Below are 14,001 nucleotides of genomic sequence, written 5' to 3'. Positions count from 1 at the left end.
TCCAGCACTTATGCCAAATCTTACCTTAAATCAGGTATTATCATCTGCCGAAATAGCTCAGTTGGGAGAGCGTTAGACTGAAGATCTAAAGGTCCCCGGTTCAATCCCGGGTTTCGGCATGTCACTTTTTTAAAATTTTTTAAATATAATTATTATATGACAAATATATTTTAGCTAAATTTATTTATTATGATCATAGTTTGATTTGTCATGCATATTTTTTTGTGATTACAGTTCATTAAAAATAGCATAAGAGCGAATTCCCGGGCGCAATTGTGGTAATCCACAAGCCTCTCTTTCGAAAATATTTCAGCTTGGTGTCCGCATTTTTTCTAAGAATTTATATACTCTATTAATACTCTATTTTTCGATTTACCCAATAAAAATGTTTACGAGATTAGAAGTGATAAATGATGTACTATTTAAACTCTCGTTACATATCTTTTTGTGTGCCGCAGAATTGCGCGGAAAATGCACTGAATTCGATTTCGCTAATTTGCTGCAATAAAAGCGGAAAATTAATTGCAGCATTGAGCACAATGGCAAGCGCAATGCAATGAACTGTAACAAACTTAATAGCAAATAAAGTGAAGAGCGAATTGCACACAAAAACAAATAACAAACAAATAAGTAATGGGCAAAGATAAATAAACAAAAACAAAAACAAATGCAATGGGAATGGAATTGGGATTGAGATTGTGAGCGGGATTGGGATTGAGAGAGGGGCTTATCTCTCAATGTAGATATCAAACAAGCGCCGACTAATTGACAGTTCTCTCTCAGTTTATAAATATTTATGAATACGCATATATATTTCTTTATTAAAATGAATTGATAGCCATTCTTTTATATTTATTCTAAGACTGCTTTGGCCGTATCAACATTTCCACAGACTTGAGAGACTGGTAGCTATACCAACGTTCCCAAAAGATACCTTGCGCATCATCGGTTTGCCTCTTAAAATACTTTCCATTGAGGTTGCTAAAAGTAGATCAAATTTATAATCAAATTTTGTATTTTACTTTCTTTGACTTACCTTCGGGAGCAGAAGTCATACCACCAGGCACCATGGTGATGTTCAGCGCAATTCATGTGAGTAAACTCGTCGTGGTCCCTATCATAAGTCGAGAATTTCATTTTATCATGAGTTCGCAATGCATCGCTGGCGTCGCCATGATAATGACCTAGCAATTTCAACTCGTAGCCCTCCGCCTCGCTTCCGATTACGAAGTCCTCATATAGCGCATATCGCTTGGTGCCATTAAAAAGTTTCAACGAGACGTAAAGCTCGTGGGGTTGAAATGTTGTCAGTCTATGCAGCTTCTCCAGACCAATAAAGAACTCGCCAGTTAGTTTGCCAAATCCTTTGCGATACTCATCCCAGTTGCGATAAAAGTCCACAGATCCATCCAATCGTCGCTGTATAACCGTCCAGCCAGCTCCGGCTACAGTAGAACCATCGCAGGGCACTAAAAACGGTCGAAAGTCGGGCAATTGTATCAAGTGTATCCCAAATGAATTTCCATGCGGTAGACAACTGTCGGTTGCCGCCTCCCAATCGGCCAGTAAATCATCTTTTCTTTCCTTAAGCCTTGCCTCCAAGTAGAGCACTCTTTTCTTAAGATCTCTTATTGTTGCCGTGTTGGTTGCATTTAGCTTTTTATATATACTCATGAAATGTTGCTTGCGTTTCAGTCTCGTCTCAATAATACTTGAATTTATTCTTAAATTCTTGATGAGTGCATCCTTTTCATTTAAAACGGTAGCGAAAGATACATTTTGAGCATTGCAAGCATCTGACAGTTCCTGATACTTTTTCATGTGATCCTCTTCAGTTTTATTAAGCGATTGCAATTGATCAATTTCGTGCTCTTTCTCATTTATAGCCACAGCATTTTCTGCCAATTTGGTCATGTAAACATCCAAGAGGTCGTTGAGATCATCTTTAGTGATGCTGATTGTCTTGCGTTGCTCAATTTGAAATTCAGCCAACTTGGGCTTCGGTGTCACCGTCTGATTAAAAATTGGAAGAGCTGTTGTGTTTTGGCAATTGTTTGTTTTATTTTTCGTATCTATAACACAATCTTTAACTGGGTCCTTTTTCTTCACACTAGAAACGGCTGCCTTGCCTTGCAAGGTCCATGGAATAACTAACAGCAGCATTAGCATAATGAAAAAGCTTTCCTTTTCCATATTTATTTATAGAAATTTCACAAACGAATTAAATCACTGGCAGTTTGAAGCGATACTAAAGTACGAGCTTTAAACAAATGCACTTTTTATAGCATTCATTATTCAGGAAGTGCAGTTGAGCTCAGCTCTGGCACTTGAATGATAAGAAGTTAGCAAGCAATAGTGACACGTGCACTTGAGATTTTGATTCAGATTCAGTTGCTATAAGATTTAAGGCCGAAAGTCATATCTACTTTATACATAATGGCCAACGACACTAGATAAGAATCTGTAACTCGATTATGAAGAATGATTTTTTTTAAATATATATTTAAACATAACTTATTATAAATAATAATAGAAACACTAATTTAAAATTACGTTTTCATATTAATAGCGCGAGTTTCAAATTTTGAATTAATGCGCTCTAGTCTCGAGTTGGCAGTTCCATTTCTTGTCGTAATTTCTTGTATGTATCGTCATCCCGCTCCCACACATTCGCCAACAGCTATTTAAGTATACAGAATTTTTCTAAAAGAAAGTTGTGCGTGTTTGAGCTCCCGTAAAATATTTAAATATTTGGCAAATAAAGGCATTAAACAATACAAAAAATATTAATAAAGCTACTAAACAAGTTCAGCTATATCGTATTCAACAAATTATATTCAAGAACTAAATACAACAAATATTTATCCAAGTGAACCACTGCTAAGCACGACTCAAACCAGTTTTCTTCAACCAAAAGTGACTTTCCCAATTTCGTTGGTTCAAACAAAGCGCATACGTCAGCAAGTGCAGTCGTGTTCTCTAATAAGTGCAAGAAAATATATAAATATATCAACAATTAATAACTAAAAATACAATTTACATATTTATTAAATTTATCGAACCTGAAACATCAATTAAAATCATGGAATTTGTGTTAAAAAAGCAACTTAAAAATTCATATGAAAGAGGTCAGAACAATGGGCACAAAGGGTGCTCCGCTGGCCAAAGCAGCGCAGCGACTGCAGCAAAGACTTGATAGTGTTGGTGTGCATTTGTCAGTGCGTGGTCTAAACAGCAGCAGAGCAGCTGCAGCGCAGTCGGCGTCGAAATTTTTCTCTACATGAGAACTGCACTCGGTACGAATGCAATTTGAGTGTACAAAGAAAACGAGTCTTTCTTCGTTTGGGAAACCATCAATGAAGGGTGTGTATATGCATATGTATGTGTGTGTGTATTTTTAGACTCCCTTTTTCTGTTTATCTGTTGTTTGCATTCCTCCTTAAGTTCTTTATCTCTGTCGTCTGCACATTTTACATGTACATACGAAAATGTCTGACTAATGGATTGATTTTTCTTCTTGCCTTGCAGTCATGGCTGACCTCACTAAGCCTCGACTTCGTTGTGAAACTTTACGAAATCAATGGGAGCAGCGGTAAGTGAACTTTAACCTCTATTTGGGTCACGCCAGATGTTGAAAGCACTTTTATTCATTCAATACATAAAAAGGTTGATTTCTCTACCGATTGTGAACTCGCTAAATTATATGTTAAAGTTTAGATATATCAAAGTTAGTATTTTTTTTATATTATTTTTTATGTTTGGCGGAAAATAATTTGCAAGAAATATTCGATATTAATACATATAAAAATTAATGTTGTTTAACAGTTTCAAATATCCCAATTATAAATCTGATAAATATTTATCATATCTTGTTTTCCCTGTGCATGGCAAATTTTTCTAAACATGATCCTATGTGAATTTGTGACCAGCTGCAATTATAACAGAAGTTCGTAACAAATCTATATTATATTTCAGATCAATAAACTTGGAAACCGATTTATCAGAATGTCCGATGGTAGTAATGACTGATAGGGGACTGGATGTGAAAGTGAGCTGAGGCTGGCAGGATTTGGTATTTATGACTACTATTCTACTTGCTACAAAGCATCGCTAACGACCCACCAAACAAAAAAAATGCCACCAAAAACCACACATAACTAAGTATATCCCAGGCGACGTACAAAACGTGTATCATGAATTCCATTTTGACTTTGTATATACATATCTATATCAATATGTCCCCATATCTAGTGATAAGTGTCTTTGCAGATCAATCTCATCAACCAAAAACCAAACCAAACCAAACTACAACAAATCAACGCAGCGCTAATTAATCATTTTCTCTATAAATTCCCCCACCCATATAAACATCAATCTATACCAAAATATTTATTATGTGTTTGCATTAAACTCATGTGACAATTGAAACACTTGCAGCGCCCAAATATCAGACTGCCTACGCATGCGAAGGTAAGAAACTCACCATCGAGTGTGATCCCGGCGACATCATCAATCTGATAAGAGCCAACTATGGACGCTTCTCAATCACCATTTGCAATGATCACGGCAACGTGGAGTGGAGCGTTAATTGCATGTTTCCAAAGAGTCTCACCGTGCTGAATTCTAGGTAAAAATCAAAAGAGTAAAGTAAGTTGTATTCAGATATTTTATGCATTGATTCCTTGTCCTGCAGATGTGCTCATAAGCAGAGCTGTAGTGTTCTGGCGGCCACCAGCATGTTCGGTGATCCCTGTCCAGGCACACACAAGTACTTAGAGGCGCATTATCAATGCATCTCGGCGGCGCAGACATCCACGACCACCAATCGGCCCAGTCCACCGCCCTGGGTCCTCAACAATGGGCCACCCATCTTCGGCAATGGCAGCGGTCTCATACAGCCACCAGCACCGCCCCCGCGTCTGCCCACACTGCCGGGCGTTGTGGGCATTCATGGCATCAATGCCATGCAGCCCACGCATGCCACGCCTAGCAGCAGTACAGCTGCGCTGCCTGGCGGACGGCTGAAGGGAGTTACGAGCACCACAACCAAGCATCCTGGTGGTCGGCACGATGGATTGCCGCCACCACCACAGTTGCATCATCATCATCACCACACGGAGGAGACAACACCCACCAAGCCCAGCAGCAGCGGCAGCTCGAGCAATGTCACGGCTCCGTCGAACACACGCATACTCACCGGCGTTGGTGGCTCAGGCACCGATGATGGCACGCTTTTGACTACCAAGAGTTCGCCCAATCGCACTCCAGGCACAGCAGCCAGTGCGACGAATGGCAGCCTCAATTTGGGTGCCGGTGGCAGTGGCAGCGTTGTGCGCACCATAAATAACATTAATCTGAATGCAGCCGGCATAGCGGGCACCGACGACGAGTCCAAGTTGTTCTGTGGTCCAACGCATGCGCGAAATCTTTTCTGGAACATCACGAGAGTGGGTGATGTTAATGTGCAGCCTTGTCCTGGGGGTGCTGCTGGCATTGCCAAATGGCGCTGTGTGCTAATGAAGCGACTGCCCGATGCGGGCTACGATGAGTATGATGACGATGTGCCTGTTGTTAGCAGCACAACCTCCTTGCCCCCGAATGCTGGTGTCGATTGCGTGCAGAACAGCAGCAATTGTGATCCACCTGTGAGCATGGCGCACAAGGTGAATCAGAATCAACGACTGCGTAACTTTGAACCCACATGGCATCCCATGACACCGGATTTGACGCAATGCCGCAGTCTCTGGCTAAACAGCCTAGAGATGCGTGTCAATCAACGTGACTCCTCGTTGATTTCCATTGCCAATGATCTGTCGGAGGTAACCAGCAGTAAGACGTTGTATGGCGGCGATATGCTGGTCACCACAAAGATCATTCAAACCATGTCGGAGAAGATGTTCCACGACAAGGAAACATTCCCAGATCAGCGACAACGCGAGGCAATCATCATGGAGTTGCTGCACGGCGTTGTTAAAACTGGCTCCAATTTACTAGACGAATCACAGCTCTCTTCGTGGCTGGATCTCAATCAAGAGGATCAAATGCGCGTCGCTACCTCGTTACTAACTGGACTCGAATACAACGCTTTCCTCTTAGCCGACACGATCATTCGTGAGCGCAATGTGGTGCAGAAGGTCAAGAATATATGTAAGTATTATCTTATTTAATCTCTTATATTTAAAATTCGTTAAATTAATAATGCTATTAACTCAGTGAGAACAAAGTGTTATATTTATACAATATAAATTAAATTACACTTTTCTTCATTTCCTAGTACTCTCTGTGCGCGTCTTGGAAACAAAAACGATACAAGGCAACGTAGTTTTTCCGGACTCTGATCAGTGGCCTCTCAGCTCGGATCGCATTGAGTTGCCGCGCACTGCGCTCATCGAGAACAGCGAAGGCGGTTTAGTGCGCATTGTATTTGCTGCCTTCGATAGACTTGAATCAATATTAAAACCCAGTTATGATCACTTTGACTTGAAGAGTGCACGCAGCTATGGTGAGTTGAGAGTTAAGCTATTAGTTTGTATTATTATTGAAATGCTCCTTCACTTTGTAGTGCGCAACACAGCTATTTTGTCGAATGACAGCGATGCAGCTGGTGGCGAAATGCAGCAGCGCATTCGCATACTCAACAGCAAGGTAATCTCTGCCAGTCTGGGCAAAGGTCGTCACATTCAATTGTCGCAACCCATCACACTTGTGCTAAAGCACTTGAAAACCGAGAATGTTAGCAATCCCACCTGCGTATTTTGGAACTACATTGACCAGTAATTATACCGATATAAAACATTTCAATTTGTAAAACTGCTAACATTGAAATTGTCTTACAGTGCTTGGTCTGCCAATGGTTGCAGCCTGGAGTCGACGAATCGCACGCACAGCGTCTGCAGTTGCAATCATTTGACCAATTTTGCCATCCTTATGGACGTGGTCGATGAGCATCAGCATTCGCTTTTTACTATGTTTGATGGCAACATGCGCATTTTTATCTACATCAGCGTGGCAATTTGTGTGATTTTCATCATCATTGCGCTGCTCACACTAAAGCTCTTCAATGGCGTCTTCGTTAAGGTAAGAAACGCAAACTCCACGCAGCTGCCGCATCAGCGTGCGGGCAGCAGCAGGCGCCAGCAGAATAACATACGTGATCAGACACACGAATCTCTGACATTGACCACACCAACTGGTCCCAATAATAGCCACAGCAACAACAACAATATGCAACAGCATACGAATTTTATACAGCACAATTCCATACGCAATTCGCATCGCAACAATTTGAATTACAATTTGCAGCAACAGTTGCAACAGCAGCAGCAACAACAGCAAGTTGTCGCTGCTGCTGCGGCTGCTGTTGTGCTCTCGCATAGTCATAACAACAACAACAATATGAATCAACCACAACGTGGCATGCAAATGAACAATCTTAATTTGAACTTACATCCACATGGCACACAATCAGCGACAGCTACGGCAACAGCAGCTGCAACAAATACAACAACAGCAGCTGCTGCTGCGGCGGCTGCATCGATTGCCGCTGCGTTGCAGCAACATGCAGCACATGTGGGTGCCGCAGCTGCCAATGCTGCGAATGCGGCTAGCAACAACTTGAACATTAGCCACAATTATCTGCAAGCGCGTCAACAGTCACAACAACATCATCAGCAACAACAGCAGCAACAGCAGTTGCAGCAGCAACACCAGCACGCACAGCATCCGCAGCACAATCACAATCTGAATGTGAGCGATGGCGACGCGAACAACATTATTATGCAGGCCAATATGGATGATCTGCAGTATAAGTGGTGGTGGTGGTGAAAACAATAAGAAAATATAGACAAGTGTAGGCATATATAGGCTAGGATATATAGATAGTTAACAAGACAATATGTCTGTTACTTTTTAGTCTAAAGATCTAGGCACATTAATAGTGTTTTTTTAGGCTAGATATCTATTTAATTGAAGATCGCTTATGCGACATTCTGCACATGTGATATAATCTATAAGTAACTCAAATTGTAAATGTTAACTCCACTAACACGTCTCCACACCTAACTCTACCCGTACCCAACTCTAGTTAGTTAACTAGACTTAGTTATTGTCGTAGAAATAAGTTTAGCGCATTTTCCTTAATTAAATTGGAAGCAATCACTATCTAAAATCCAAAATAACAATAATAATAATTTTTCGGCGTTTTGTGAGTGCTCCCAATTATCATCATTTAACAATTGATTTATTATTTGTATGTGCATTTCATTGTCTAACATCAACTAACTTTAAAATGATTCATATTATTTAATGCATTTTGTGTTCTCTTGTCATTTGTTTTTCGTAATTTTCTTTATGCGTGTGTAATTAATATTAATTTTAATAAAAACAAAACGAACAAATGTTTCTAATTCTTCCTTGTAAATGTTTGCATTTTGTGTTTATTCATTTCGTAGTATATGATTTGTATATGATTAGTAGTTGCTTGTTTCGTGTCTTGTTCTACATTCATGTTCATTTATATGCGCTAAATTTGTTGTATTAGTCTTTATTTACAAATATCTTTCGACATTTTCACCACCAAACCACCAAAATTATTGTAAACTAAATTAAGCTGCAGACAGTATCAATTGTTAACTATTATTAATTGTCGCTGTTATTCTGCTCGCGTTTCGAATCTCCATTTTTGTAAGAATGTTTCCTCATTTTCCACTTTTCTCTCTCCCTTTCTCTTTTTCTCCAATCACTCTCTCTCTATCTGTTTCTGCAGTCTGCACGCACCTCGATTTATAGTAGCATTTACATTTGCCTGCTGGCCATTGAGCTGCTCTTTCTGCTGGGAATCGAACAGACCGAAACAAGCATATTTTGTGGGTTCATTACCGTCTTTCTCCACTGTGCCATTCTCTCTGGCACCGCCTGGTTCTGCTATGAAGGTAAGCTTGGGTCGGCGGGGCTTCATCTGCTTTTGGCGCAGCCTTGTAACTTGTGTCTCTCCAACCTGAATCATGTAGCTTTCCACTCGTACTCGACCCTCACATCGGATGAGCTGTTACTGGAGGTGGATCAGACGCCAAAAGTGAACTGCTATTATCTATTGTCCTACGGCCTCTCACTCAGCGTGGTGGCAATTTCGTTGGTCATCAATCCCAGCACGTATACGCAAAACGATTACTGTGTCCTCATGGAAGCCAACGCTCTGTTTTATGCCACGTTTGTGGCGCCCATTTTACTCTTCTTTGTGGTAGGTTAAAAAGAAATACGTTTGTCATTAGCATTGCCTATATTTTGAATTTACCAACAGGCGGCTATAAGTTATACCTTCTTATCGTGGATCATCATGCGCCGCAAGAGTCGCACTGCTCTCAAGACCAAGGAGCACACACGGTTAGCCAATGTTCGGTACGTCGATTTGCAGCTTTAATTCCATCTTCAATCTGTGCTTACATTTATCTCTCATTTATTTAGCTTTGACATACGTTGCTCCTTTGTGTTCCTGCTGCTGCTGAGTGCCGTCTGGGTCTGTGCCTATTTCTATTTGCGAGGCGCCAAACTCGACGAGGATGTGGCCGGTATCTATGGCTACTGCTTCGTGTGCTTCAACACGCTGCTGGGTCTCTACATCTTTGTGTTCCATTGCATACAGAACGAGAAGATACGTCGCGAATACCGCAAGTATGTGCGACAGCATGCCTGGCTGCCCAAGTGCTTGCGCTGCTCCAAGACTTCGATTTCATCGGGCATCGTGACAGGCAATGGTGGTCCTGGTATTGGCGGCACTGCTGCCAACTCCGCTGGTACGCTTTCCAAGTCGAAATCCAAGCTGCCTCTGGGCACAAGTGATGAGGGTCGCGACGAACAAGAGCAGCAGCAACAACACGAATTGCCAGCCACCGAAGATGCCATCATCATGGGCGCCAGCTCTGACTGTGAATTGAATGAGGCGCAGCAACGTCGAACGCTCAAAAGCGGACTCTTAACGGGCAGCTTGCAACCAGCTCCCGTTGGTTCTGTTGTTCTTGAGAGGGGAACTCTTCGCTCGGCTGGCATTGCCAGTGTTGGTCATGCCTCACCCACCAGCTCGGCTGGCTCCACGCATCTCATCTTTGCACATAAGCAACAACAACAGCAGATGCAACAACAACCAGGCGAAGCATACTATCATCAACCGGATTATTATAGCTGGAAACAGGCGCCACAGTCGCAGCGGGAATACTACAACAATGCTAGCGGCACAATGGGTACAGGCGTCGGTGGAGGAGTCGGAGGCGCATCACCGCAGCAAGCGCATGAGGTATTCTATTGGACACAAAAGCACAACAATCAGCATGGCAAGAAGAAACGTGGTGGAGGTGGCGCCGTGCCCGCTTCACCCAGTGGATCGTTGCATAGCCGCGCTACAGCCGCGTCGCAAGTGTTGCTCTACCCATCGTATAAGAAGACCAGCGGCATGAAGCAAACACCACCAGGACAGCAAGCCTATCCACATTATGCCGAGGCATTGGATCCGCCCAATGCTGCCTACTATCAGCAACAACTGCAGCAGCAGCAACAACTGCGCCAGCAACGTCAGCAGCAGCAACAACAGTTGTCCTCGGATGAGGAACAGGCTGAACAGCATGCGCATCTGTTGCACTTGCAGCATCAGCAGCGTCGCGCTGGCGGACAACAATTGCCAGCACCGCCGCCGCATATGGCGCAGTATCAGCAGGAGTTGATGGCGCAACAACAGCGCCAGCAGCAACAGCAGCAGCAGCAGTATAGAAATAAGCATTCCAACTGTGATCTTAGCCAGCAGAACATGGGCTTAGGCATGACCATGGGCATGGGCATGGGCGATGCCTACTACAATCAAGGCGGCGATGGAGGGCCCGTTTATGAGGAGATTTTGAGTAATCGCAACTCGGATGCCCAACACTACGAAGTGGGTGACTTCGATGTGGATGAGGTGTACAACAACAGCGTTGGTACAGGCGTCTTTAACAATATGCGTGCCGCTGTTGTTGCCGGTGGCAGTCGCTATGGTGGCAGCCTCAGTGGTGGCAGCGTTTCCTCCAGAAATAAACAACAACAGCATCAGCACCAACAACATCTGCAGCAGCAGCAACAGAAGCAACCAGCACGTCGCTGTGCCGCCGATGATGATGATGACGACGATGATGATGAGTACGATGATGAGGTGACGGCAGCGGATCAACTGCACGACAGCGTCTGTGATGATGAGGATAATGAGAGCGATCTCGATGATGATACGCATGGACTGCCGCCCCAAAGTGATGAGCGCATGCGTCGCCTAATGGCGCTCCAGGACGAGGATTTTAAGCGGCGGTTTCAGTAAGTTCCTTCAATTCTCGCTTCATTTTCCACTGATTACTTAAAATTATGTTCTTTTATTTACAGGCGCCAACAACGCAAGAATGGCATGCCCATAGATTATGGGGCGTCATCGCAGTCCGCTGCAGCAGCCCATCAGGAGCACAATAATGCGGTTTTTGGGGTTAGCGGCGGCGTTGGTGAGGGCTCCATGCGTGGCGCATACCGGCAACAACAGCAGCAGCAGCTGAATGCCAAGTCACCGAGCGCACGCTTGGCGGTAAATGAGCTATTTGGTCACGGTAATGCCGGACCGCCGCTGCCACCGGCCAATCAGCAGACGCCAGCACAAAAGCGTCAGCAGCTTCAAAAATTATCACCACAGTCCACAACATCATCGTCGTCGCACACATCGCACAGTAATCCGCAACACGCTCCTCCTGCACACCACCTTCAGAGCCAGCATCATCCTCATCATCAACAGCAGCCGGCACGCCACTTATCGGCCATGCTGGATGAGAATAATACGGTACGCTGCTATCTGGAGCCGTTGGCCAAGTAAGACAAAAACGGAATAGATGGATGCATGGCAGGAAGGCAGAGAGCCGATTGTCGTCTTAGGCAAAAATTGTAGCTTAGGTTTAGCTATAACCTCTAGTATTAGTCATTAGTCGAAATATGGAGCATTGTGTGAAACAACATGCTGTCATGTCATGCTATACGTGCAGTGATTCGAGAATCCCAAAACTTTATATATGTATATGTAACTCAATTAGACCTTAGGCTAAAAACCAACAAACCAACCAACCAAGGCAACCAATGCGGAGCAAGCTAAACACAATATGCAAATGGAATGGATATTGATATTCAAATTGATAATGGTATTGATATTGATATTGTCGAAGCTCTCAATTTATACCAACCCAAGCAACTCGATATATATAAATGTATGTACTGTATGTATATGAATAATGTAATACTAATACTATGTAATGTATAACGTATGTGAAGCGCATACATGTCACCCACATGCCATTTTTAAGTAGTTTACCAATAACTATGCATAAATTATAAGATCTGAGAACTGTATGTAAATGATATATATATATATTATATTTAGAGCGAGGAGCATTATATATATTTTATATAATTTATAAGGCGACTATTGTTTATTTAATGATGCTTTCTCTACACCGATTAAGAACTTAAGCTAGAGATTTGTTTCGAACAGCATGAAACCAAAACCTTTATCCCAATACAATGCTTTTGCAAAGTGCTGTAAATGAAGCCAACATGTAAAGGCTCTTCAGCCAGCCTTGTCCCAAGATTACGAAACAAATCTTATACGCATTGTTTTTTATTTTTTATTTCCTGATTGCATTTGTATGCCATTTGTTATTGCATTTCTTTTGAACGACCGTACTTTAAGAGAACCAGCAAAGCATTTCAAGTGTACATTTTCAAGAATATGCTTTAAGCACAGATAACGTATATAGGACATTTATTTTGTACTTTATTTTTTTGAAATAAAGAGCATTAGAAGATCGCTTTATTATATGTACGAGACAAACAAATGTTATTGCTATATATAAATGTCTTTAGAAATACTTCTTAGCTGATGCTAAGACATGCTAAATATCTCCTCTCCAAGAAGGAAGGAAATCCGTAACAGTAACATATACCTACTTATATAGCAAAAGAAAAAAGATTTCAACCAAACCTCACTTGTTAACTAGGAACTAACTGTAAAACTCTTTAAACTAGCTAACACAAACAAAACTGAACTATCGAGAGACCCCTTTAATTCCCTAAATAGCTCTAGAGAATTTCCACGCAAGTGTACAAAAACCAAATAAAGACAACTAAAATTAAAGTGCAAAAACATAATAACACTAAATATTTCGTATCTACCATGCGAAAGTAATCATTAACTAACTATGAACTGCCTGCACAGCTCATCCACCCGCAGTCCCCGACCCAACTCCCTCTGCATGAACACAAATTATAATTAATAGTTTAACAAATGCCTATTTCAAAAGCCAATTAGAACACAGCAAATGAGCAACAAAACTAATTATGAGCACCAATACACCGAAAATTACTTCTAAATCACAAGCTGCTCCTAATTTTTATAAAATGAAACCAAGCGAAACACAAAAAAAAAGAAAAACGTAAATTTACTAACAGCATTAAATTTAAATAATAGGTGTAAATGAATGAATTGCAAAATGGAATAGGGCGGTAGAGCATTACTGCAGTTAGGGCAAATCACATGGTAAAGCTAAATGAAGAGAAACTAAATAAAAGAATCTATATAAAAACTGAAATATTGAATGTATAGTGTTGCGCCTCCTAGTACTTTACATACATATATTGAACAAGAAAATATATATAGCTGATATAAGTATATATGTAAATGTATATTTATGATTATAATGCGAAAACAAAGCAAATGCCGATATCTACAAAACTTCTTTTTTGTCTCTACATGTTTACTTTTGGATGAAAATGTAACAATTACATTAAAATAGCAAAGATGAGATCAACTCAAACAGTATGGAATAAAAATGTTAATGTACACAATTTTTCTAATTAAGACAAATAAAACAAATTACAAAAAAATAAAAAGCATTTCAACTTAAGCCTTATTTTTGGTAGTTCTCGCCCGGGATTTTCAAATTTAAACATTAAATT

At 41.5% G+C, this 14,001-nt stretch overlaps 2 protein-coding genes and 1 non-coding gene across 4 annotated transcripts; 2 read left to right on the top strand and 1 right to left on the bottom strand.

Moving 5' to 3' along the window:
• The first annotated feature begins 46 nt into the window (after nucleotides 1–46).
• Nucleotides 47–119, top strand: Trnaf-gaa (transfer RNA phenylalanine (anticodon GAA)). Its single transcript has one exon. It is a non-coding gene; the product is annotated as a tRNA-Phe (tRNA).
• Nucleotides 120–809: 690 nt separating this feature from the next.
• LOC117572776 (fibrinogen-like protein 1) lies at nucleotides 810–2,230 on the bottom strand. The gene is made up of 2 exons (XM_034255872.2): nucleotides 1,037–2,230; nucleotides 810–981 (listed from the first exon to the last, which is right to left on the bottom strand). Exons 1-2 carry the CDS (start codon nucleotides 2,191–2,193, stop codon nucleotides 858–860), a joined length of 1,281 nt encoding a protein of 426 aa, XP_034111763.1. The 5' UTR covers nucleotides 2,194–2,230; the 3' UTR covers nucleotides 810–857.
• A 473-nt stretch (nucleotides 2,231–2,703) lies between these two features.
• Nucleotides 2,704–13,938, top strand: LOC117572773 (latrophilin Cirl). 2 transcript variants are annotated; one of them, XM_034255867.2, is made up of 13 exons: nucleotides 2,704–3,363; nucleotides 3,529–3,592; nucleotides 3,976–4,072; nucleotides 4,438–4,627; nucleotides 4,694–6,147; nucleotides 6,275–6,502; nucleotides 6,563–6,773; nucleotides 6,837–7,077; nucleotides 8,765–8,930; nucleotides 9,009–9,238; nucleotides 9,299–9,396; nucleotides 9,463–11,328; nucleotides 11,395–13,938. In XM_034255867.2, exons 4-13 carry the CDS (start codon nucleotides 4,593–4,595, stop codon nucleotides 11,867–11,869), a joined length of 5,004 nt encoding a protein of 1,667 aa, XP_034111758.1. In that variant the 5' UTR covers nucleotides 2,704–3,363; nucleotides 3,529–3,592; nucleotides 3,976–4,072; nucleotides 4,438–4,592; the 3' UTR covers nucleotides 11,870–13,938. The 2 variants fall into 2 exon arrangements, with proteins under 2 accessions (XP_034111758.1, XP_051861372.1); XM_052005412.1 differs by having other exon boundaries at nucleotides 3,976–4,627.
• Nucleotides 13,939–14,001: the final 63 nt, after the last annotated feature.

This window comes from Drosophila albomicans, chromosome 3 (assembly GCF_009650485.2).
Source record: "Drosophila albomicans strain 15112-1751.03 chromosome 3, ASM965048v2, whole genome shotgun sequence".
NCBI lineage: Eukaryota > Metazoa > Arthropoda > Insecta > Diptera > Drosophilidae > Drosophila > Drosophila albomicans.
The sequence above is the reverse complement of the archived record's forward strand: the minus strand, read 5'-3'. Positions and strand labels throughout refer to the sequence as shown.

Coding starts and splice junctions, on each gene's coding strand:
- LOC117572776 (XM_034255872.2), bottom strand. CDS start 2,193: ATGGAAAAGGAAAGCTTTTTCATTATGCTAATGCTGCTGTTAGTTATT. Junction 982..1,036: donor TATGACTTCTGCTCCCGAAG/GTAAGTCAAAGA, acceptor ATCTACTTTTAG/CAACCTCAATGGAAAGTATT.
- LOC117572773 (XM_034255867.2), top strand. CDS start 4,593: ATGTTTCCAAAGAGTCTCACCGTGCTGAATTCTAG. Junction 7,078..8,764: donor TCAATGGCGTCTTCGTTAAG/GTAAGAAACGCA, acceptor CTGTTTCTGCAG/TCTGCACGCACCTCGATTTA. Junction 11,329..11,394: donor GATTTTAAGCGGCGGTTTCA/GTAAGTTCCTTC, acceptor TTTTATTTACAG/GCGCCAACAACGCAAGAATG.